Below are 27,662 nucleotides of genomic sequence, written 5' to 3'. Positions count from 1 at the left end.
TTGACATTGTTTGCAATTATTTATTGGGAAGATAGTCCTCCATATTGTTGTTGATCATTAAATATGCAATTTTGAGGATAAATCTCACAAAGCTATGATTTCTCTGGCAAATTTTATGAATAACATAAATCATCTGAGCCAATCACACTGAAAATATAAGATAATCTGTTCGAAAAAAACAAAAACATTATAAAATATTCAATAAAAGCTCTAGTACACTTTCCATTCAAAATCTATCCAGTTTGAGGCCAAAGAAATGCAGCTTTGAATCGATCAACATAAATAACATAAAATCACTCACACATGCACCCAACACACTCTCTCTCTCTCTCTGTCATATACAAAATGCACAACATTTTCTTGATAATACATCACACAATGTAAAAATATAAATGTCAGCTTAGGAATGAGCTTGTATTCTGTGAAAATAGAGCAAGAAATCTCATTAGAAGTAAAGCAAATACCTCTGCCAAAGTCAAATCATTTGAGAACAAAGAAAGAGAAATGATGTAAAGGTAGCTGTAATAAAATGAACTTGTAATAATAATCTGATTATTTATGAGGCGCTTAAGATATACATTGTACGTATCCAAAGTGCTTACAGACTTTATCATTAGCCCAGTAATCGGATTCAATCAGTCATTTCCGCACAAAATGCATGCGCAATCTCCACTCACTGGGGAATATACCAGCCAGTCACTAAGTGAGGCGTTCACCGGTGGTGTAATGAAACAAAATTTTGAGGGGGCCAGACATGCTGTACAGGGCAATATCTCTAAAATCCTGCAAGCGTGGGGAAAAAAATGTATCTTTTTACAGGGAAAATCTAATTGTGATAGATTTTGATATAATAATAAGAAATAAGTGAAATATTTACCTTATTACGAATAGAAATAAATCTGATCACCTGGACTTAATGGTTTGAAACAGGGTCCAGATGATAAGATTTATTTCTATTCGTAATCTGTATCTCTTCCTAGATGAATCAAAACATACATCAGTTCATATTTACCTTATTTATTTTCTATTTCTTTATCATTCTCCTTTTTTTTCTTGGTTGTGAAAGTTTCTTTTTTTTGAGGGGGGGAGGGTGCATGCCTCCTAAGCCCCTCCCCCATCTGTACGCCGGTGCCGTTAACAATGCTGGGACAAGCTAAAATGATTTTCACCACATCCTACCAGGTACATATACGTTGCAAAGTGTGGATTGACCATCTGGTTACAAGGCAAGAGTCTGAACAACTACACCACAGCTCTTCCACTCATGTAGTGTATAACGCATCACAAGACACCGAGTGAAATCCCTGCCATTTGATTGGTAATTTGATATTGATCATCCAACCCATTTACAATGACGTCATCATCCGTGCAATTTTGTCCATTGCACACGCTAGCCGAGGCTACTGGCACTTCACGTAAGTGCAGCGTGCACATGTTGTATGCAACAATCAACAGACCGCACCCGCACTTCATGTACTTTTGCATCCAAATGCATAAATGTCCAATGACAAGGATCTATTTTTATGCATATTAGGTGTCATATGAAACAAATAATGAATTTTGTTTTATTTGTGCAACGGACAGAATACTTCATTCGTTGAATAGATCATTTCATCTTTCACCTCGTAAAGTATTCTGTCCATTGCATTATTATTCATTACCGGTATTTGCTTATTATATGACACCTAGATAGATCCTTGTCATTTGATTGGTTGGTCCATATCGATCATTCAGCCAATATTACAATGACGTCATCAACCGTGCAATTATAGATCCATTCATCATGCAATTTTGGATCCATACAATTTTGTCCATTACACGCGCACACCCAGATTACAGACACCACTCGTGTTTGCAGCACGCATGTTGTATGTACGCGATAATCAACTGACCGAGCTCGCACTGCATGAGCATATTTTGCATCGAAATTCACAAATTTCACATGAAAAAGAATCTATTTTTAGGTGTCATATAAACCAAATAATGAATGTTTATGAGTGCAGTGGAAAGACTACTTCATTCGGTGAAAGATGAAATGAATGATCCATTCAACTTGGCTATTCATTATTTGTTTTATATAGTTCAAATCATGTTCCATCAATGACTGTTTAGTAAATTCACCTAAAATAGATTGCATGTGAAACTAACAATTGAGGGCAGTATTTCCATGACCAGATAATGGAAATGACAATAACGTTCAATTGAATAGATGTAAATTAGACACTGTAAATATAAAGGGTGAATGAATTGTGGAGTAAAAAAGTACACTAAGCACTGTAAATAAGGGTGAATGAATTTTGAAGTAAAAAAAAGTACTGGACTTAATTAGCCTGATTGAATGTAACCTCATTTGAATCATACACAAAAGTGCCAATTAAAATATAAGAATATAATGCTCCACTGCTTAGAAAAGAGATTTAAAAATGGGGGACTTGTGATTAACAAAACAATGGATAATATACTGATGTGCTCTCGTTTACAAATACACTTACTTAAAGGAGAATGAAACCCTTGAAACCAGCTGAATCCATATCAAAGAGAAAAATCAAAGAAACATATTGTTAAAAGTTTGAGGAAGATTGAATGAATAATAAGAAAGTTATGAGCATTTGAATATTGAGATCACTAATGCCATGTAGATCCTCCCATTGGCAATACGACCAAGATCTGTGATGTCACACACGTACAACTCCCTCATTACTTTAGTACTTATATTCTCACTTTTATAGAGTCTATCACAATGTGAGGTGTTTATGAGAGGACAAGTACAGAGGTTTCACAACATTATATCATTGATGAATCATTTGTCATATGATTAGAATGAGCAAAAAGAGATGTTTTGGGGTATATTTTCAGTGTCCAAAAGGGGAGAGTTGTTCATCTGTGACATCATAGATCTTGGTCGCATTGCCAATGGAGGATCTCTATAGCATTAGTGATCTCAACTTTCAAATGCTCGAAACTCTTCTATTGCTAGTCCTATTTTACTCAAACTTTTGTTGATCTTGTTCTTTGATTTTTCTGCTTTCACAAAAGCTAACTTGCTCCAAGAGTTTCATTCTCCTTTAAGGCCTGAAAGTGATAGCTCATGTTTGCATTTTGAGAGAAATACATGATAATGCAGACAGGAGTCAGTCTTCGTGCACTCATGAAGTTTTGGTATACATGTAGCGTTACCAAGTAAGATTATTTTTTTGTATTTAATTGTATTTTGTCTTTAAATCGCCCAGAATTATTCTTTACATACAAAGGATATTGTTTCAATTGCTTACAGCTGGACTAAAAGGTCAAACTTACTCTATAAAATGACTTTTAATTAAGATTTTCCTTTTTAAACCAAAATAGTAATTATGATTTTTTTTAAATAAATTAAGCTACAGTAGTGAGCTAGCATTGACAATGGCAGCCTCAGCAATGGTTAAAGAGCAAGTCAACAATGAATTAATTTGAATATGTAGTGAAAAATCAAACAATCAAAATGCTGAAAATATTAGTCAAAATCTTATGTAAGTTAATAAGTTAGAGCATTTGATCATTTTGCTTATTTTCACAAAAGAATTATATGACAAACTGGGATGATATACAAATAAGACAGCTGATGTCACACACTTACTATTTGTTTTATATTTCATTCTCGAATTCGAGTATTTCAAATTTTTGCAGTTTTGATAATAAAGCACTTTGTCAAATCAAAATGTGTTGCAAAAATGACAGTTCCACATGATCACAGAGGAATTAAACCTTTTGTTAAAAACTAAGAGGAAAAAATTAAGATATTCCATATTTCACACAATAAAATACAAGAGAAATAGTAAGTAAGTGACGTAAACCACATTCCCTAATTCCCACAATGACTAGGATGTGAATATAAATGTTATGTGAAATTAAGCAAATTAAAAAACATCACAACTTTCATATTTTACATCCAATTTTCATGAAATATTTCGCATTATGCTTGTTTGATTTCTCTCTATCTTTCTATACCAACTTTTTGTTAGAGAGGACTTTCCCTTCAAAAGTTTCTTGGCAGACATTGCGAATATTGATGATACAACCATTGAACATATGGGTAGGAAAAGCGAAGCAATTTCTTCTGCAGTTCTGCTTGAACGGATGAACGATCTTTCATCTGCTTCTCCAATCCAACGGGTGAACATTTTTGCCGGGATATCCTTTGGAAATCTTCATTGCTACCAATAAATTGATTGACGTGATCATGACAAGCTTCCGAATATCTATGGCATGACCATTGCGTCACTAAGGTCAAATCGGGTCACATCGTTGAGGAAGGCTACACTCAGTAGCTCTCCAACAATTTTTATGTGTGCGTTGAGAGCAAAAGCTTAACAATTTGTGAACTGATAGATATGTTGTGCTATTCCTGAGCATCCACATTGGGTACTTGGTGGCAGTCGTCAATTGGGATTTTTCTTTCTTATAATTCCTCTGTGTTTCTGTGAAGTAAAAGGTTCGCATCGATGCAAGTCGAGAGATCTTGAGACAGAGATTGATGACATGTTGGATACACTTGGATACAGATGAAGACAAGACCCCATGTATCGTGGAAAGATGACCGTGTTTAATCGTGTTTCATAACACCAAATTGAGATGAAGCTGGTGTTGGGTGTTAACATCACTTGGTGTTGAGCTACCAATGCCATTTCAGAAGCATTATGAACACTTTCAACACCAACACCAAACCTGGAAGGTCATCAAGTCCATCCCAACAATAAGATGATTTGAACAAATAGAAAAAAATCAGATGAGCACTGGATTTTTTACGATAAGATTTGATGGTAAAAAGGTCTTCACCACAGCACAATTACACAAATGATTTTACATTTTCCATATGGAATCGAACCATGTTTACCATTCTTTACTAAATAAGGCAAACGCCAAGCATTGTCTCGCCTGCATATTGCAGTCATGAAGAGACTGCATGTCAAAACTACATGTATGCTATATGACTTAGATGGACCTCTGTTACGAGTTTGGCGATCCCACCTCGAAGCTATAGAAAGTTATTGTGTGTACAACACAGCAGTGCCAGTCATGGAAAGTTCATTGACCTTTGACCTTGATCAAATTCAACTCACATTCGAACTTGACCTGCACCTTCAAGAGATGGACCTCTTGTTTGAATTTGGCAATCCTACCTCGAAGATATAAAAAGTTATTATGTGTACAACAAAGCACAGTGCCAGTCATGGAAAGTTCATTGACCTTTGACCTTAATCAAATTCAACTCACATTTGAACTTGACCTGCACCTTCAAGAGATGGACCTCTTGTTTGAATTTGGCAATCCTACCTCGAAGATATAAAAAGTTATTATGTATACAACAAAGCACAGTGCCAGTCATGGAAAGTTCATTGACCTTTGACCTTATTCTAATTCGGCTCACAAAAGAAGTACCAAGTGTCTGACATCAGCTCTCTCATTCGCATATATCACCCTTTTATGCAAAATATCCAAACCTCTGATTTTGATGAAATTTTCAGTGTTTTGCTCGTTTGATTTTCTCTATCGATTCAAATCAAAATTTTGTTGGGGCATGTTGCACCTTCAACCTAGGATCACCCTTCACACGTCGAGCATCTCCCACGCAATGCAGGGATTCCAATGAAATCGGGGCGACCAACGGCAGCAGACAGGTGGCGGCTGGCAGAATTGTGTCCGTTTGGTAGAAATCAACACACACATACACACAGTGTCTTTAAACGAACTAGGAGGGAAGGTAGCATCACATGAATCCAAACATAGAATTTGCATAGGCCATCGGTCTGACGTTAGGATGAGGCTGATGATGATGACACAAAACAGAAAATAAAAAGAGGTTTTCATTTAATAACGCAGGCCGAACTAACGTCATGATAAATCAAATCTTAGTTAACTCTGCATTCCAGAAATATCTTCTATAGTTGATTCTGCATACAGGGCCCGGTCTTACAAAGGGTTGCAATTGATCTGATCAACCACAATAGGAAGGAACAGGGGCTGCGGAAGCAGGAGGGGGGGGGGGGGAGTTGGGGTGGTTTTATGAAACGGCCCCCAGGACCCTGTTGCACAAACAAGAAACTGGCAATATCTTTGCCAGAGTTTTTCAATGTTTTATTATTGTCAATGGCATTTTTTTTGTTTGCCAGAGTTTATGTTTATTTACCAGAGTTTTTTTTCTATGGCAAAAGATTTATGCAACAGGCTCCAGAATTTAAAGGGATTGTCCGGGCTGAGAATATATAAAATTTACAGTAAAATTCACAGAGCAAAATGCTGAAAATTTTATCAAAATCAGATAACAAAAATCGAAGTTATTGAATTTTAAAGTTTAAATATCAATATTTTGTGAAAACAGTTACATGCACATTGTCATGAATATTCATTAGGTGGGCTGATGATGTCACATCCCCACTTTCCCTTTTTCTTATGTTATTACATGAAATCATAATTGTTTCATTTTTTCTTACATGTGTAAAAGATGTGTCTCCATTATGATGAAATAAGTTGCGGCAATAAATAATTAATGCACTTAATCAGTTGTCAATCCAAATGTTTTATTTCTTGGTAGAAAAATTTGAATAAACCGAATTTCATATAATAAAATACAAAAGAACAAGTGGGGATATGACATCAACCCACCTAATGAATATTCATAAAGACATGCCCAGAAAGTTTCACCGGAATAATGCATATCTTTAAAATTCAATAACTGAGCGTGATCGGTTCATCACGGACGGACATTTGATAGATTTTGAAAACTTTGAAGGCTTGTAACAAATTAGGAATAAGATGAACATGGTTCCTTTGTGTTTTATAGTGAAGGGTAGGACAAAGTATGCTGAATGATGAAAAAAGTTTGTTGCCATGGTTACCTACAAACATAGGTAGCCACTAAATGTGCCATATCCCGGACGGACATGATAAAAATGTGGTTTTCAGAATTTTTGAACATTTTTATTGTTTCTATCTAAATAGCTTAACATTGACCAATAATTGTTAATGCAACTTACACTCGGGTATGTTAGCGTCTATGTTCAGCATATTGAATTCTTAACCAATATCAAACTTCTGAGAGAATTGCAAATATTTTCCATCTCGGACGGACATCACGGACGGACACAAATAAAATACATTGGAAGTACCTTGTAAGAAGTTCTTATTACTTGTTTGGGGGAACAAATGCTAATGTATTGATGATTTGTACATTTTTTTATATGATTAAACAATATTAGTTGCACAATCAAGTTGCTACAACTTCAATAAAGTTGCTACAACTTGATTTAAGTTGTAGCAACATGATTTCTATGCTAGACACACAAAATAATCTAGCCATATGATTGCTTTTAAAGACAGTTCTTTTCAAAATCAAATATCCTAATGCACATTGTCTTCTTTTCAATTTAGAGAATACTGTAGTTGGTACCAAATCAACATCCAGTGGATCAATGATCATGTTGATACTTATCATGATGATAAATGTTCATACATTTTTAGGCATTAATTTTCGAAGAGCACAGTTTTTTTTTTATGTCCATTAAGTAAATCCAAAAGATTCACAGGTTGCTGATCATTATGCTTGTTTGGTGGATCAAGTATGACCACAACACTTGTCCAGGCTCTCTTCAAATTCATCTTTTGTCCATATTAAAGTGGAGACACACCTTCATATCAACAGCCCTCATGTATTTAGGCACTGACCAAATCCAAAATTGAAATCAGATACCAATTAAACTTATAAACACTGCAGTGCAAATTTTTTTAATGAATTGTATGCATTTTCAGATTACCAGATCAGCAATTTGCTCAAAATTAGCTCTAAAATGGACTTTAAAAAAAGGAATTCTTGTACTTTTCACAAGCCTCAAGGACGTGATGTCATGTTCTGTTAGAAGCATTGTGAATCCATAGGTTTGCACATGGAAAAAATGATTTTTTTTTTCTGCTTATCAGAATATGCATTCTACTTTCTTCTTTTCCATCACTTTCTGCAAGCTTCAATTGATGAGATATACAGCTTTTGACTTATTCTTGCTCTATTTCATTTCCTGCTTTTTGGCATACATGTAGCTTCCAACTCTATCTGCATTCCAATTATGTTTAAAAAAAAAAATTCCTGACAACAATTAAGCCCCAATAACAGCCAAAGAAAGATTTCACAAAAAATTGTGAAGAGTTGTAGGTTTCCATCCATTTGAGTTCTGAATAATTCTCAGTACCATTTTTCACTGCAAATTGGAACTAAAATTAAATTCATAATCTGCTCAGTATTTGCTCATTGTCTGTCCGTGATGAAATTAATGTCCGTCTGCGATTATTTTGATTGATTTATGATATGGATAAAATGTATGGATTTTAGCTATATTCAAATGAAATGATGTACAGTGTCTAGTGAGATGCTTCTGCACACTTTTATTTTTGTTTCTATTCTGATAAAGAATATAAAGATGAATCCATAAATATTATCCATATCATAAACTCAATAAAAATGATCACGGACGGCCATTAATTTCATCACGGATGGAAATTTCAAAATGGAATGTTAACATCTACCAGAAAAATTTACTTTCCATATTTTTTCTACTAATTTATGTTTGATGATAGATTAATGTTTAGAGTACAAGAAAATCCAAATCAAATTGGAGTAGCTTTGAAAACAATAAAACTAGAGTGAATTGAATTTGAGTGAATTTACATTGTCCGTCCGTGATGAAATTAATGTCCGTCCGTGATCATTTTTGATTGAGTTTATGATATGGATAAAATGTATGGATTTCAGCTATGTTCAAATAAAATGGTGTACAGTGTTTAGTGAGATACCTCTACACCTTTTTATTTTTTATTTCTATTCCGATAAAAAATAAAAAAACTTTTTATATTTTTTTTCATCACGGACGGAAATTTCAAAATGGAAATGTTCACACCTACCAAAAAAAATTACTTCCCAATATTTTTTTTCTACTAATTTATGTTTGATAATAGATTAATGTTCAGAATGCAAGAACATCCAAACCAAATTAGAATAACTTTAAAAACAATAAAACTAGAGAGAATTCAATTTGAGTAAAAATGTCCGTCCTTGATGAGAGGTAATAGCACCCCTACGAATAAAATGGACTATTCCAATACTTTCGGATTTATCAATCTTCATGAAACTGAGTTCTTTGAAACCTGAGATATCAAAGATTATCTTAAAAGCAATTTTGATAGAAATATCTATAAAAAAAAATTTCACCTCAATGCTAACCCTTAACCGATCATGCTCAACTTCGTTATTTGTTATCTGATTTTGATCAAAATTTCAGCATTTTGCTTTGTGAATTTTACTCTATTTATTGAGATATAAATATCTCCAGCCTGGACCATCCCTTTAAATGAAACCAGAGTTCTGAATACAGGGCCAATGAGATGTTCAAAATTGGCATAAGGTATACAATGCCTTTAACCCATAAGGGACTGAGCCTGCACAGATGCAGGCTGGGTCTATGGAAAACGTGTTATAGAGAGATCATTCAGTCTCCGACAGCTTAAATGATATAAACCAAATGATTTACTTACCACTGCTTCATACGTCTTAAAGTTTGGTTTGAGGTCTGAACCTAGATTAATGAAAGCCCCTTTGTTGCCAATTTGATCACTGTGAATAGTGTACATAAGAGATTAAATGAATAAAGATTGGAAAGTAAATCGTGCCATGCTAAATTTTACAATAAAAACAAAGCATGGCAACACACAACAAATATATACATTTGTAATAGAAATATCTTGATTCTGCATTTTGCAGGTAATTTTCTACAAAGCTATCATACAATTCTCGGACATATGTGTATTTCAGGGTGGTATTGTTAATCAACTTAAAACGTGTTAAGGAATTCACTCTGCATTACAGCCAATACAAACCAGCAGTATTGTATACACAACATCAAATCTTTGATTACTCAATCCAGAGGGGTTGTTTCACAAAGATTTAAGTATGACTTCAGAGTCGCACTTAAATGTCTAGTTGCACACGGTATAAAATGCATGACAGTATTGGTCAGATCATGCCAAGAGGATGCGCACTGCTGCGTATTGATCAACGTGACTGCGCGTTGCATATCATGTACGCGTCGGCATTTAAGTGCGACTTAAGTCATACTTAAATCTTTGTGAAACACCCCCCCTGGTCAGGCCCCTAACCCATAATGCAACATTCTGAGCAGTGTAGTCTTGTAATATAAACCCACTTGAATGATAACAATCTAATTCACTGATACATACATTTTTACCACAATAATAATCAAGTAACATCACAACTACTTTTCCTCGACAAAACATTTTAAGTCCCCTTTACGAATAAAATCATCTTCATGTTCATTTATTCTCTGTATCATTAATACCAGTAGTTGTCGTAAATGCATATTTCAGGACGAGCTAATTATGACACATGGTTAATGAGAGACCGCACAGTGTCAATCAGTTTGCTCTCTTGCTTTAAGGTACCTTACATACACAGTAGGCAATGATTCTTACCAGTAATTAGGCGCTGAAAACACTGTAATGCACTTCCCATCATGAGTAACCTCATAGCCATCGTTCTTAACTTCATGACTCCTGACGATGTACTCCAAGTTGTTGTATTCCAGGAAATTCTTGGTGACATCTGGACCAAACTGGATCCCGACACCTCTCTTGCTGGGCGACCTACCCGGCCTAGGCTGGGGATCAGACCAAAGTAACTCGCACATCAAACCTGCATAAAACAAATAATGCACAATTAGGTTATTGCGTCCTAGGAAGTGTTTGGTGACATCAGAACCAAACTGAATAGATGGCCACCTACGTGGCTTTTGAATTTGTTTTCACAGATAAGAATGCTGTTCTTCATGATCATCCCCACCATCATCATCATCACCATCACCATCATCCTCATCATCACCATCACTATCATCATCATCACCATCATCATCATCATCACCATCATCATCACCATCATCATCATCATCAACATCATCATCATCACCACTATCATCATCATCATCATCATCAATATCACCACCACCATCATCATCATCGTCATCATCATCATCATCATCATCATCATCATCATCATCATCATCATCATCATCATCATCAACATCATCATCATCACCAGTATCAACATCATCATCATCACCATCATCATCACCACCAACATCATCAACTTACCCGATTCTGGCGGCTGCCTGTTCCGATCTATAGTTCTCAGGTCGTCTATCGTTACATTATCTTGACTGAACAGCCCTCCGTGCATGACCAGGACTTTGTTATTGATAAGTTGTGCCAGAGGTAGCCAGTTATAGACCTCTTGGAAGAGATCTGCCATGTGATTGGTGTACTTGGATCTCACCTCACCGTAGAAACCATACATCTGATTCATCGTGTCACTCTCATGGTTACCTATACATCAAATAATCAGAGGTCACATTGGGAATTCTTCATATAATAATGATATGAAATGATTTTGATGCTCCAAATCCACTCTGTATTCATGTTATATAAAAGGTCACTATTCAACATGGAATGATCTAGATACTTCAGGATATAATCTGGTAAACTAGTTTTAATGAGGTAAAACGGTCTTGAAAACAACATTGCGAAATGGATTTCCAAACTGATCTGAATGACCACTTGAATGGATCGTTTCACTTTGTGAGTAGCTGAAAATTTAAAAAATTCTCAAACTTAGATGAAACATGTGTATGAGTGCTTGTATTGTCCTCAAATACCCTGAAACAGACAATATAGGATGGAAGACTCTAATCTATACTCAAGTAGCAATTCATTAGCCTGATTTTGAGAACGGTCTTTAAGACATATTCAGCTTATGCCCAGTTTTCTCAGATTCAAAAAGTATGTTGGCTCATACCCCTCTAAGTCATTGCCCCAAGCGGTTATGCTTGGCCACGCGACGAGTTGTAAACTGTGAGTGGTCTTGGTTTATTTTCAGGCTGAATTTGGCTGGGCTCAGACCTAGCTCTGTGGATTGAAAGCACCCCGACTTTTGGCTCTTGCCCGCCGAGGAAAAGTTGCGGTTTATAGTCCGATACTTACGGTACTTTGAAACTTTTGGGATGGTATTTCTATACCATACGCCTAATGTTTAGCCCCTTTTTCAAGAACCAAATGAGAATTTTTTTAATCAGAACAAAGTGAAACGATCACTTTGAGATCGCTTTTAAGAGCATTCCCATAACACATTAAATTGGTTTTCAACAGTAGATGAGAAAGGGGTCATAGACCGCATGTACTAACCTCTTGATAAATGGAAGTGATCAGGATAAAGCAGCTTGAACCCAAATAGTGTGAGAATAACTTCTACAGAGAAAGACCCCCTGTCTACAAAGTCGCCATTAAATAGCTGCAAGTGAATGACAAGTTAAGGGTACATTGCACCAAGAAAATATCAATTTGCATCTTATTATTCAATAAATAATAAATTCATCATCATTTTGTCATGGTTTTCTATTTCTTATAGACCTGAGGAAGAAATTAAAACACAAATAAAAGAGCTGAAAAAAAAAGAAAAACGTTGAAAAAAAACCCTGAAACTCAAAGAGCTCCCATGCATGTACTTTTGAACAGAGGAAAGGTAAAATAAGCTAAAATAAGCTGAAATTAAGCTGAAAATATACCCCCACCCACTAAAAAGCTGAAATCAGCTTAAAAAAAATCTCAACTATAATACCCCTGCTAGCTGTAGGAAGCAAGCCTCCCCCATGATGCATTTCAGCTTAGATAAATTAGCATAAATTTACATTTCACTGGTTTGGAATTAATAGCCATGGGCTGGGTACCTGGATCTCTTGATGAGAATGGAAATGGAGCAAGTATGAAGTGGACCCATCAAGCAGTTCTTTAGTAGGGACAGTGATTTCCCGCGATCGCGGAAAACGGACGGAATTCACGGAATCGGCCGTTTGAAACGGAAAATCACAGCAAACAAGTTTTTTCTCAAAATGCACAAAATAGCAACAGAAATTAATCCAAAATACGAATATCAACTGAAAAAAACACGATCTCACTTTGCAACAACAATCATGACAATCAACACATCCCAACAACACTCGAGCCTCTCAATCACTCGATCGTATCTAAATTAGTTTACACTCACGTCCGCATATAAGGCAGAATACGGCCGTGTGTTGCTGCCCTCTGCATTTGGTCATAATATAATGATCACGGTGATTCAACAAATCCAAAATGACGGATAGGTGGAAGTCATCGACTGCTCAAATCTATGTCCGAAAAGTCCCCAATTCAGCGATAAAATCCCATTTAACAATAAAATAATGCTAATAATATGAAAGGTGAGAATGTATTCATGTTGATTATGTTTCTCTAAATAGTTTTTGAGCTCGAATCTCTCCGATTAAAATGGATTTTAAAGCCATGTTAGTACATTGGTAGATGCAAATTTTGAGCAGCGCTAGCAATTTGACATCGCTACTCATTGCGTATTGGTTTTCTAAACTATGTAAACGGAATTGTCAATTTTTCATGTACACAAAGTCTATGGGGAAACGGAATTTCCGTTTTCAGACATGCTGAAACGGAATTTGAGATTTCCTGAAACGGAAAGGCAATTTTTAGAAACGGAAAATCACTGTCCCTACTTTAGTTATAGCAAGAACTAAAATGGGACATATGAACTGATGACAGCAAACACAATGCCTTTGGCAACCATCTTATACGCATGAAGGCACAAAAAAGGATACATATGGATTTTCTTCTGACGGTAAGCCATTGATCTCAAATATATTGAGTAGATCGTAGAACTGTCCGTGAATATCGCCGCATACTGTGAACTTCTTGCCTTCTGGTATTGTGATGTCACACAAGCTAGGTAACTTCTTAAACATTGCTAAGATTTGTACTAACATCTGTAAGGGAGGAAAAGATTTCAAAATAAAAAAAAAGTTTGGTTGGTACACGCTTTTGTAAATGGGTCTGTATCTTCAAATATCTGATTGTAGAGATGTCAATCTCTTAAAATGCCAATATGCATTCTCTTTCTCTCTTATATACAATATATATTTATATATATATATGCATATACATATTTATATATATATATATATATATATACATACAACGTTCTCGCCAGGTTAATTCTGACGCTTGGCGGCGCGAAGCGATGATACGCAAGCCGCGCAGCGGCCTTGGTGTGCGTGCGAAGCACGCACGGGGGGAGGGTCGCGGGAGGGGGGTATCCCCCCTCCCGTGCGGAGCGCGGTAGCTATCGAAAATATCAATATCGACGAGCTTAGATTGCTGCTAAATGCACCACATTTTATGTCTATTTAATGCTTCTCCGGCCACACAGCCGTAACGGTTGCGCGAATTGCGATCGATTGAAGCAGAAAGGCAAGTACTGATGAAAAAGGTCAAAAGAAAAGATTTAAATTCAATCTCATTTTATACTTACAGTTTATAGATTTATTCACATCAATGACATCGATAATGTACTCCATACTTTCCAATGTCTAGATCGCTACGTCCTTAGAAAGTGCGATTCATTTTGAGAATGCGTGTCAATGACCGACTACATCTACGGACCGCATGCGCGCCGCGCCACGCCCTTACTCAATCCAAAGATTGTTCCGACTTTGTTTGGAAGCCTCGGAAGAAAACTTCCGAGGCTTCCAAATAATGGGCATCGGTATTCATGAGACGATATAATTTGCATGTTTGTTTTGTTTTCAGATACTCACTGAAACTATGACTCTCATAATTAAGACTTCTGCTGATGATGTTTATACTAATAATATCCAATCAAGATTCGTTTATCACTGTCAATTATTGCTATGTTCATTTGTATTGTTCTATACTCGCCTATAAAATAATGAATGTGTCCATCACGAGCGGGAGAAATATTTTTAGTCATTCATCATACTTTAATATTACGATTTTGTTCTTATTATAATTAATTTCGATTTAAAATGTTTTAAAAGTAAAGCTTAATTGACAGGAAAGTAGATTTATACTCACTGTCAATTATTGCTATATGTTCATTTGTATTGTTCTATACTCGCCTATAAAATAATGAATGTGTCCATCACGAGCGGGAGAAATATTTTTAGTCATTCATCATACTTTAATATTACGATTTTGTTCTTATTATAATTAATTGCGATTTAAAATGTTTAGAAAGTAAAGCTTAATTGACAGGAAAGCAGATTTGTATTTTTAAATAATGCACTATGTAGGCCTACAAATACAGCGTGTGTGAAAGAGAGGAAGAGGGGGGGGGGGAGGGTTGTAGCTAGGATGGTCGAAGGGGGAGCGCGAAAGGGGAGGGGTCGTGGCGTGGACAATGACAAGGGGATGTTGAGATCGTACGTGTGTGTGGGATTGGTGAAGAAATCAATATTCGAAGTGAATGCATATTTATAGACATGTCTATACTACTACTGATGATGACGGCTGAATAATCTTTCTTTACATGTATATTTTGGCGATTTTAAATTTTTAAAATATTTTCTTGCACCATGAGTGGGAAGATCGAGGTACGTGATTCAATAAATTGCATCAGTTTTCAAGTTACAGAAATTCACGAACAGATTATTAAAATTGAAAAAAAAAAAGAGTCAGAAAGATCTTTTTATAGCCCCCATCCAGCGTAAACAACATGAAGAATATTTGAGGTCACGAAACCAGCTGATTCGCATTCATACAACAGGTTAACAGGTCACGCACATGGTACACAGTCATTCCAAGGGCGGGAATTCGGGGAAACCCGTTTTCAAGCACAATGATTGGCTCAACCCAGAAAGTGAATACTAATTAGATGATTTAGATCACGTGCCATCGGCTTTGGGGCGTCTCGTTCACATTCCAATTCATTTCATAAATATAATCCACTCGCAGTAATTAGGCTAACGACGTTGTAAAGATAACTCTATATATAAAACACAATTCCGATATAAAACATATATAACGACATAAGTGAAATTGAAAAATTCATCCAGCGATATTCAAATTATACTAGCGACTCATGTGGGCGTGGGCAAACGAAATACATATCCTCTATATCAACTTCAATAATTCGTACTTGAAATGCAGGGGCCGCGGAAAGGTCTTGAAAGTGGGGGGGGGGGCTGACCACCATGCAAAAAACGCAATCAGGTGGTCCTGTTTTTGTACACGGTTTTGGAAAAAAAAGTGGGGGAGCTGAAGCCCACCCAGCCCCCCCCCTGTTTCCGCGGCCCTGAAATGAATATCTGTGAATGAATTGTCAATTCCACTTTGTTGAATGTGTACTTTTATTGAAATCTATTGAATCACGTACCCCTCCCGACCAAGTCCAAGGGTTGATTTTCCACTCGCCATAAAGATTATGCAGCCACAATCACAGTAGACACATCCATAAAAGAATATTAATTTAATTCGCTCCGAACATTGACTTCTTTTCGCCAATCCCCTCCCCCACAAAGTCACAAACATCCCATCATTTTCATTTGCATTGCCCACGACCACCTCCCATTATTCTCTTTCTCCTTTACACAAATTAATTTCAAATAATATTTTATTTTAAATCGTAGTTGTTACCGGGAGTTGTTTTTTCATGAAGCATTCACTGTAATGACTAATTGGCAGGCAAAGAGTAATAAAGAACAATACAAATTAAAATACACTGTACGTATAACTCACATTAAAAAATGAGTCGTAATATGATAAAAAGCGTGAATAAAATTAATAAAGATTATTACTTATGAAAATTATAACAGATTCAATGAATATCTGAAGAAAAAAAAAACATTCAAATCGGTTTTGGATCCCATCTAATTTTGGAAGACTCGCATAGATTTTGATGCCATGTGCGATTTGTATTATGTATGTGGCCATGGCGAGCGCTAGTGCAGTGACACAGAACTTGGTAGACACACCGTCGCGAAATTAATCAACACTTTCAAAAGATCGATGTAGAGATCAAGACTTTGGAAATTATGGAGTAAAATTGGAATATAAATGTGAATAATCATTTTGCTGTAAGTAAATGAGTTGGACATTATATCAATCCATTCCTGTGGCTGTGGCTTTGTCATTATTAACGTGATCTTTTAATAATTTTCTCAATTCGTTCTACGGCAGTGTCATCAGAAATGCATTCAATGAATTCATGTAGATGTAGCTATAATAAGGCTGGGGCCTGGGACAAGATGAAAATAAACTTCGATCGAATTTTTATATTATTTTTTGACACACTTTACTTTTGACAAAATAAATGACAATATCACCTGAAATTCGTAACATCTAAATTACATTGCCCAACCCAGTAACCCACGGTACCCCTCTCTTCTCACTTTATTTTTTAGCGTATTTTACTACCATTTTAAAGACGTAAATAATGAGAGCAATGCGATACGCAAATGCGAGGTAAACATCTTCGCACTTCCCTGATAAGAGAGAGAGAGTTAAATTGGGCCTCGAGTCGAGGTCGTATCGTATACAGCATAGTAGCGAAGCAAAGAAATCTCGGGAAGAAATCGTGGAAGAAATAATCGACAAGTTTATTTTAGGATCTGAAAAGCAGATTGTTTTTATTTTAAATATATTATTCAGTTTTTTGTGTGGATCTAGGCCTGTTTTACAGTTGTCGGCCACGGTTGTCGGGGAAGTTCACGGTTGGCGGATTTGCCCTGAAAATTTTCAGGGTTGTCGGCGCCCGCCAACCGTGACGCGTGGTAGCGAGAACGTTGTATACATATATATATATATCTAAATACAAATGAGATACTCCTCTAAAAAACAAGATTTAAATAAACCCCATGAAAGCACTCAAGTTTATATCTATTATAATTTGTAAAATAAAATAGGTAGCCTCAGAAGTTTAGAACTTTATCTTTCACATTCAACCTCATTAACGGTATTTATTAACATATGCATGTTCACATATATATATATATATATATACACTCACTCTTTATTTGGATTGAATTGCTCGTATACCAACAACTGAACAGTATCCTGAGGAGAGTTTCATCAACATTTGTCATCCGACATGTTGTCAGATCTGACAACTTTCCTTGGTCATGATTAGCTGGAAGGCAGAGTGTCCGACTTTTACAATCGTGAATGTTACAACTATTACTATCAGATAAAACATCTAATAAGTCCTTTCAAGAAATGCTCCCAGTAAGTAATGGATTAATGCATCAACAATGCTAGAATATCAACTAATTTCATTCAAATTTCATAGTTATTAGCAGCGGACTCACCGTATAAGCATACTTTCTATGGAGTGTTTTTTCATCTTTGAAATGTTGTAAAAGCTTCACCATGAAATCTTTGGTAACTTTGTCATTCTCCAGAGCGGGTCCTTCATAATCACCTTCAATGACTGGGAAATTTTAAAAACAAATGTCAGTTGTTGTAACAATATAAAAAATTAGTTCATACAGAATCCAATAAGACGTAACCGAGTGTCTGTTTGCATAAATGAAAATATATATGGCAAAGGATTCTGGTAGAAATTGTGTAATTGCTGAGAGATTAGCAAAATTAAGGATGGGGTTTGAGTCAAATGTCAGATATTTTTCCAATAATAACACACTGTCCCACATGTACTTGTCTGTGTTGGTGATCTTCAGAGTGATTGTTTTTGGCTTAGATTTCACGATTTTTACTAAGTTCAATCTATATAACTGTACCAGATTTAGTTTCATTGGGGTTACAGCAAAATTAAGGGACTACTTAATAATAACAACAACAACAACAACAATAATAATAATGTTAATAATGATACTAATAAAATTCTTAATAAATGCATAAAACCCTATGGTCTCTATGTATATGGAATGTGCAAAAAAATGGTAGCCCTACTCACTCATGTTTTCTATATTAATGGTATCTATGATAGACTTCTTATCCTCAGGGGTGCCTCTGATGGCCCTCTCGAAGGCCTGTTGTTTGACCAGTTTACTGCATTCTGTGTACTTGGTTCTGGCGTCCTTATCATTCGGTCTGTACTTCACCACCTAACAATGACACCACATATTTACAAATTTTTGGTAAAAATGGTTCGTGCCCCCAAAATCCATCCATTATCTCCATGCCCCTTGGCCCCATCTTTCAAAGAGTTGGTCAGTTGATCTTAATTCTGGAATGCTCACAAAAAATGTATTCTTTATGCACTATTTCTTCTAAAGAGTTGTAATTAGTTGATCAATTAGGTCAAAACTCATGCATGCAATATTCCTTATAAAGACTTGCAATCATTCAATTAATCAACTATGGAAGCCCAGCAACACTACTGCTTGCAATGCAGGAATGTTTAATCTAAATATGGACTTAATTTATGCCCACGCCATTACAAAAAAATTGTAATTTTAAAAAAGATAGGTGGAAACTCTACATGTATTTTTTACAAAGACTTGGAATCATTCAATGCCAAAAAACACTATTATCATCTACAATGCAGGACTATTAAATCCAAAGATGGGTGAAAGCTCATGCTTGCATTTTTACTTTAGAGTGACAATTAATCGAGTAATCTTAAATATGGAATACCCACATCACAATCCATTGCAATGTCAGACTATCAAATCTAAAAATGCATGTAAACTCATGCATGCACTATTGTTCAACCAATCATTATGCTTTATTTTGTTCAGAAATGGCAATGCACCTGTATCTTACACTGAAGTACTTTGACATATTATGCCTTTCCATTTTCTGGCCTAACACAATAACAAATGAAGGACTATATGAAAGATGCCGACAAAAAAGTTTGGAAGACACACTTATGAAGAGGAGGTGGAGTTGGATCGAACATGTACATGTATTAAGAAAAGAAGCGGATAACATAAACAAGGACAGCACTGCAGTGGATCCAAGAAGGAAGGGGAAAACAAGGTTTGCCCCAGAACACCTGGCGACAGACCGTGGAGGGCGAAATGTCTAACCTCTAAACAGACCTGGGGATCACAGCAGAGACTGGCCCAAGACAGACGGGAGTGGAGAGCTTTTGTTGTTGCAAATTATGCCAGAAGGCATAATGAGCAGTAAGTAAGTATTTATAGTTGAAAATGATTGGAACAATTACAACTCTTTATAATTTATAAGGCCTTGAACTTGTATTCTCAGCTTCATTTTTACATATTAAGGCGACCGCACATCTTACGATTGGTCTGCGACCCGATTTCAGAATGAAATGTAGTAGAATTTGATGCTAATATTGAGGCTTGGAATATCTTACTGTGTAATGTTCTAAATCATTGTACAAATTCCTATGTTCAAATCTGTGACTATGCTCTCATCCTTCTTAGAATAAAAGTGAATTTAATATCTAGTCGTAATGACGTCATAGCAGTCGTACGATTGGCTACGATGTGAAACTAATTTGGCCTTTACTCCAAAATAAAGGCTTGCAGTCTTTCAAAATGGTTATATTAGTATTCTTTCAAATAATTTAACCTCAAATAATATGATGTGTTCCATTTACATTTTCAGAAAATGAGCAAAATGCGATTTGTTCCGAAATTGGATCGCGAACAGTCGTAAGGTGTGCGGTGGCCTTTAAATGTAGACAAAAGCATATTTTGAGCATTCATCAAAAAACAAGGATACACAAAAGGACAAGGAAATTGGATGTACTGTGATTCTAAGAAGCATCAAATATGAGGAAATACTGTTACCAAAGGATAAGCTTTAGTTCTTTATCAAATTTCCTTGTCCATTCAATATTACCGAGTTACTTTTAAAAAGGAAAACGAAACCTTTGGAACAAGTTAGCTTACAAAAAGTGTGAAATAAGATAAATCAAAGAATTAAGATAAACAAAAGAATTAGTACAATTAGACAAGCATTAAGAAAGTACCAGTAATGAGCATTTGAATGTTAAAAACACTAATGCTAGAAGTATAGAGATCTTCCCATTGGCATTACAAGCAAAATGTATAAGTGATGCCATACATGTACATGAACAACTCTCCCATTTGGACAATGATAAATAACCATAGAACATCTCTTTATTTTCATTCTAATAGGCCAAACAATTCATCCATGATATATTGTTGTGAAACCTGTAATACAAGTCCTCTCATAGAAAAGGACACCTGATCGTACTACAGAGTATAGACTAGATGTAAGAAAAAATGTATATGAAATACATTGTATAATGGGGAAGTTGTACACGTGTGACATCACAGATCTTGGTGGCATTGCCAATGGGAGGATCTATATAGTAATAGCGATCTTAATATTCAAACATTCTTAACTTTCTTCTTTTTTTTCCCTTTATTTTCCTTTGCCTTTATTTCCCTCTCTCTCTTTTATATGAATTCAACTTGTTTCAAAGGTTTTATTCCCTTTCAAGGCAAACATCCCCCTCTCAAACATGCATGTTACTATTTTAATTCTTTCATAATATCATATAAATGTGTATGTCCTGAACCAATTATGGCGAGAGGAACATGAAATAATGTGTTCCACTGAATAAATCTTGTGATTTATATATTTTCATTCATCAAAAGCCAAGAGTAAAATAAAAAATATCTGCATAATTTTTGCCTTATTCAAAAAAATTTAAAAAATACTGAGAGGGTGCTCTATATCCAAAATTCAACTTTTCAAAATGAATCAAAAGCTGACAAAAAAATATTGGATGATAATTTGTGAATAATACACATCAATGACTGTTTCATACAGTTTTTTACACAGGTTTTAAAAGATAAAATTAATTTCAGCTTTTTAACAGATTAAATTAATTTCTTACCATTTCATAGTCTTTCAACGCTATCTTGATTTTCCCAAGAGCCATGTTAGCTGTAGCTCTCCTGTAGTATCCCTGAAAAGAAAAACATGTTTACACACAAAATATAAATCAATAAATATTGCATAGAGAAATAATTTGATTTCTATTTTCATACAGTAAAAATTACATTCTCTAGAAATAAATGAAATTTTTATTCTTCCATCACATTCATAACAGTCATCAATCATTTTTTGTTTAAAACATGATTATTCTGTAATAAGTTAGTAGGTTAAAAACCGTCAAAATACTTGATCGTTCATATTCAAAATGATTTACACAAGTCAAAAAGAGAAGTGACAAACATCATCACACTGAATATTGGAAATTATCTTATGTTCCAGGTGGCAAGCGAAAGTTCTTTTTTTTTATCCTCTTTTTTTTGGTATCATTTATAACATAAAAGTATTGGTTAATATGTTTTCAATCTTTCAGTGCAGTATATTTAATCGCAACAAACTCTATATTCAATATTCCTATGTTTTCAAATGATGTAATATTGGTTTTATTAACATTATGCAACCATTTTATGATCAAGCAAATGATAATTCACCTTGATATAAGACTTGTCCAATTCCAAGGCCTTGCTTGCATCTTCTAACGCTGATCCAAAGCATTCTGTCTTCAAGTAAGCAAAACTTCTATTCCCGTAGAAAGCAGCTACTGTGGGGTTGATCTCTATAGCCTCGGAGTAATAGGTGATTGCCTGTTGAAAATCTTGAGCTTGAATGGTTCAAAACAATAATAAAAAGAAAAATACTTAAATACATGGAAATTTGAAAAAATACACATCTACTGTTCAAACTGAAAATAGATGTTATTGAATTATAAAAATAAAAAGAAGAAATATAGGAAGAGAAAAACATGATTATAAATATCCAATAACAATCACAGCAGTTCATGTTTGAAGAGATATGGTGCAACTGTGTAAAATTTTTGAAATCAGACTCCAAAATGTTTGAATTTTCCCTACATGTATTGTACATGTATATGTATGTATATGAGATTCGTGCACATTCCCCTAATACCTGCGAGTTGCTGCTGTTAACAGCTCACACCAACAGCCTGGCCTAGCCCTCCAGCTAGCTCCCAATGAGTTGGGGTTTTGCACCGTACCGCAGACCACATTCTGCATGCTATAATAGAAGCAAAATCTCGGGGGTCGATTGCACTAAAACCAAAACATCCCCAACCTTGGAAAGATGCGCAGCAGTCAGTTTGCTATGCGTGTGCCGATGTGTTATAACTTTACGGTGAAATTGTCCCAGGTACGTTCCTCATTTTCTCGTTGCATGAATTAATTTGCACACTAACACTAACTTCATCGGTCACTCAGGAAATGTGCACCAGCCAATGGGCATTGGTTGCGGTAGCAGCACCACGAGCACAGACTCGGGTAATGGGGAAAAATCAAAGCAAAGCAGTGCAAGACCATGGATTGGTTCACGAAGAAGAGGTTAGTGTCTAGTTTAATCAATGTTTCTGAAGTCATTGAATTAGAGATTGTCTGTGTTTTTTTACGAATGGAGTGAAGTGTTTAATGTGAATCATGTTATTACTACCTCATGCTGTTCTTTTTTTTTTAACTTTTAGATTGACGAACTTATAATGCAAGTGCACTACATCTACAGCAGGTCTGCCAAGTGGCGAGAAGTGAAAGCTGTGGCTTCAGCACCGAACAAGCATATAGTCAAGCCAAGTCGTTCACAGAGAACCAGATAGGTGGACCATCGCCGAAAAAGTACTGAAATGCTTGGCTACCAACTACCATTGCATTGTCAGCCAATTTGAAGAACAAGCATCTGGTCAGCGTAAAGACATTTCTTCAGCTGATGCAGCAAAAGTGAAGGGCTATACGAAGATGCTGAAATCTTTTAAGTTTGTGTTCCATATGAACTGCTACATGGATATGGTGGAGCATATTGCAGAGCTTTCCCTTAGCTTTCAGAAGGATGATCTACCAGTTTCCAGTGTAGTCAGCAATGTCCTTGTAGCGCAAGCTGGGCTGAATCGGACGGAGGAAAGACCAGGCCCTCAACTAAGGCACTGAACGGGAATGAGGCAGAAGAGACTCCAACTTTCACTTTCCAGGATTTCCAAATCAAGGTCACTGAGAAAGATGTTGCCGATTTTCAGACCAACAAAGTGAAGGTTCTTAAAGCTGCAAGTTCTTGCCTGGAGACTAGGCTGGCTGACTTCGGTGATGGACCCAGTTATCAAGGCAGCAAAAATACTGGATCCAATCCACCATCCCAACTGATCAGCAGTCATTGGCAGACTTTAGCATAGATGAAATCAACACATTGTGTGATCACTTTAGACCCTTCTTGATGGCAAAGGGCTGTGACGTAGACCTTGTTGAGGTTGAGTGGATGAATCTCAAACAGCAAATTTTCCAGCCCTCGCAGAAAGAGAAGTTCCACCATCTGTGGAAGAATGTTCTTGTTTACCAGGAAGATGTATCCCGCAACTTGTGCCAAGTCATAAGAATACTGCTAGTCCTGCCGACATCGACATCTCAGGTGGAGAGGCAATTCTCAACCATCAAGAGGTGCCAGGAGGACTGGAGACTAAGTCTCAGCACTTCAATCATTACAGAAGTATTAAGGATATCATCAGAAAGTCCAACACCATCAAAATTCGATCCACAGGCTGCTGTGCAACGTTGGTTTCTTACAGGTATTGCATCAAGACGGCCATTTGTCCAGCCCTCTGGAAGTAGAGTCTCTACCAAACGAACAGCAGATTGGTCTTCAGAGAGTGATGGATCTTCTGACTGAAGCAGGCAAGAGGGTTTGTCGCGCCTTGTTGTATGAGTGATGTTTGAAATTATTATGTGAAATTTTGGGGAAATAACCCGGTCTCGTTGCCGAGTCACATGCCTCGAGTTTGAGTCCGAGACTGAATCCGGCATAAACAGACTCGAGTCGCACATCACTGTGTAATATTGGGGGATTCCAGCCCGAATGGGCTTCCTTTGTAGTGGAAACAGCCAGGCCAACTTTGGCGTTTCCAACTACTGAACTGTTGTCATCTGCTGCTGGTTGCCTCATGGTGGACCCAGATCGAGTGCCGGGTGCAACTCTGCTGGAGATGACCAATCGAGAGCCAGGATTTGGCATCACGTGACCGAGGTTGGAGACGGCGACACCATTTTTGGAGACCCCTTCAGATGTACGGAACCAAACCTAAACGTTGAACTATACTATTGCTGTTGTCACTTTTATGCCAGATTATTGCTGATTTGTGCTGTATTTATTGTTGTCATTGGATTCATCGTGGGATATCACTTACGGTGAGTCTACTCATTTATTGTATTCGTATATCAATGTGTATTTAGTGTCATTTAGGCTATTTTAGTGCATCTCATAATTGTTCGACTTGAGCACTCGAACAACACCTTCAAAGTTGGTGCAAATTACATATTCGCGTTTTAGTCAGAGGCACACAGCCAATATGGGAGACTGTCTCCCATGTTGGAGATTATCTCCAATATCAGAGACTTTTGTCAAGAATTTGGGTATCCAATTTCAGAGCAGAGACAGTCTCCAGTTTTGGAGGCCTATTTCCTTTATTTACATTTCCTGCAAAAGGGTTACCTTGGCAGAAAATGGAAATGTGATAAACAGATTCTTCTTGAAAATCATCCCTTTTCAACATCTACTCTTGCTTTCATAAGGAAGCTGAGGCTTAGCCTGAGCCCCACCAATTTCCCGGGGTAAAGCTTAGCCCAGGCCCGAGTTTTTATTTTAAGGCCATGAGTAGTAAGGTATTAGATTTGCGTCCGAAAATTTTTCAAATGACATGAGGCTTTTTTTCATTATTCATTATTTACTTCTAGTACCTACTTTTGACGATATTCTTGCTATCTACTTGCATATAGTGTATGTAAACATTACTGTACAGTGGCAAATTGTATAGAACGGATAGCGGTGCGTTCAACGCTAGCAGGCGTGTACATTTTGCTTATTACATGACGTCATCCAGCCACTGCCGAGAGCCAATTTATGAATGAAAATATAGTAAGCATGCGCATTGCAAGCCTTCCATAGCCCCACACAGTATTCCACCAAAACAAGTGTGCAATTCTCTATCACCTTGTACCAAAATCAACCTAGAATTTCACTTTCCTATATTATATATGAATTATGAAAGGTATTCTTGGAGGATCTATTTTCTCACCAATACCGCACAGGTAAGTGAATTTTGATTACTTCTTGCTTTTCGGTCAAAATCTTACGAATTAGCGTCGATATGGCATCGTGTTCGTTGGAGTTTGTAGAGTCTATCGCAACGTGTACAAAGTCAATTGATTTCCGGGTTTCGGAGCGTCGCGTGAATATGCATGAAATTGCCGAGTCTCGATAATTTTTGATCGATACTGGAGCGATCCGATCACGAACCAAGACCATTTCCTGCGTAGACAATGTGACCGGATATCGTTATCACTATCGATACTTTCGCACGCAGTCCGAAGGAATTATTTTGGCGACAACGTAGTCATGAAGTGATCTGCTTGTAATTTCGTGATGGAGAGTAAGTGATGGAGAGTAAGTAATGAATTTTTTTTGAAATAATTAAATTTTTTTGAAATAATGAAATTTTCATGCGGGCGGTGGATGCAAATCTAAAACTTTCATTCTCTTGGCTTAATTTTTTTTAATAAAGAAAAAAAAAATTGAAGAGCCCATTAGGGCGGTTTTGTATTGTTAACCCCCTAATGGAGGCTGCACGATTGCAAGCCGAGTTTGAGGGGAAATCAAAAATTAAAAAATGTCAAATTCTCCTCGAAACAGCCAGCTGAGAAATTTGTATCATAAAAGACATTATTATCAAGCAAACTAGACTAGAAGCTCCAGTTTCTATTTGTTGGGTGTTCTTCTAGTAGGAGATATTTTAAATGTGAAAAAAAACATATTTAAAATTCCTCCAAACAGACGGATTTCTGATGCCTACATGGAAACGTGATATCTCGTACTCGCTTACGTGCGTAAGAAATCGCACGCGTTGGTATAGGAGCCGTACGGTACCGGTTCCTATATACATGATATATCAACAGTTTAATGGCACTTCCCTTCACAGCAACGTTCATTCCTCTCAATTGCACTTTTAAAGTTCAAGAAATTGCATGATTTACCTTTGAAAAATGTATTAGCTTTATCTTTGAGAGCCTCTGCTTTTTCTCTGTCGACATCACTGATCTCTGGCTTGTCTACTATTATGTCAGGAATCGCATTTATTTTCGATGAATCACCGGTACCTGCCATCTTCATCCACGTGAAATCTCTCCATGTATTTTTCCGTATTTTTCTAAATTGGAGTACGGTATCTTCGACGGACAATCAGAAATGAAAAGGTTGTGAAGCAATTTTATGGTTGTGAAGAGATGAGAATCTTTTATGAGTTCAGGTGTAATGTTGATTAACAGTTTAAGTATAGACAAGCAAAGTTTTTCTTTTGCTCATACATTTTAGAAAATTTATGGAGTGAAGTGACTGCATGATGGAGTAAACAATGGATAACAACTTTGATTTGAAGGTTCTTTTTTTCCTTTTTGGTAAACATAATATATAGCCTCTGGAACTGCCCCCCCTTTGAATATTGCCATCCACGTTTCTAACTTACACCCCTACACTTTTCTGTCCTCTTTCATCCTTTCCTTTTATCTTCTCCTTATCCTGCTTGTTTAAAAACTAAACTCTTCTCTTCCACTAGCTATACATAGTTTTTTTCTCATCTTATTCTTCTTCCTCATATTCATTCACCACTTCATCTTCTCTCATTGTTCTTCTCCTTCATCTCCTCCATTTTCTTAAATTTAATTCTTTCTTTTTCTTAAATTTAATTCTTTCTTTTTCCTTTCTCTTTCTCATTCCCCTCTCCTCCATTCTCT

General features: G+C 36.3%; 1 protein-coding gene across 1 annotated transcript; it reads right to left on the bottom strand.

Annotated features, from left to right (window-relative positions):
* On the bottom strand, positions 1-27,087 carry LOC129264327 (serine/threonine-protein phosphatase 5-like). Its single transcript, XM_064102898.1, has 11 exons — positions 26,907-27,087; positions 22,323-22,492; positions 21,734-21,805; positions 18,845-18,995; positions 18,237-18,358; positions 13,734-13,898; positions 12,271-12,376; positions 11,185-11,415; positions 10,510-10,729; positions 9,556-9,634; positions 1-5,800 (listed from the first exon to the last, which is right to left on the bottom strand). The coding sequence occupies exons 1-11, from the start codon at positions 27,040-27,042 to the stop codon at positions 5,744-5,746; spliced, it is 1,509 nt and encodes a 502-aa protein (XP_063958968.1). The 5' UTR covers positions 27,043-27,087; the 3' UTR covers positions 1-5,743.
* Between the last annotated feature and the right edge of the window lie 575 nt (positions 27,088-27,662).

This window comes from Lytechinus pictus, chromosome 7 (assembly GCF_037042905.1).
Source record: "Lytechinus pictus isolate F3 Inbred chromosome 7, Lp3.0, whole genome shotgun sequence".
NCBI lineage: Eukaryota > Metazoa > Echinodermata > Echinoidea > Temnopleuroida > Toxopneustidae > Lytechinus > Lytechinus pictus.
This window is presented reverse-complemented; position numbering and strand designations above follow the sequence as displayed.

Bases quoted from the DNA above. Each gene is read 5' to 3' on its own strand.
- LOC129264327 (XM_064102898.1), bottom strand. From the start codon at position 27,042: ATGAAGATGGCAGGTACCGGTGATTCATCGAAAATAAATGCGATTCCT. The intron at 21,806-22,322 runs GTGAATTATCAT...TTTTCTTTTCAG, and splicing joins TGGACAAGTCTTATATCAAG to GGATACTACAGGAGAGCTAC. The intron at 13,899-18,236 runs GTGAGTCCGCTG...CCTCCCTTACAG, and splicing joins ATAGAAAGTATGCTTATACG to ATGTTAGTACAAATCTTAGC.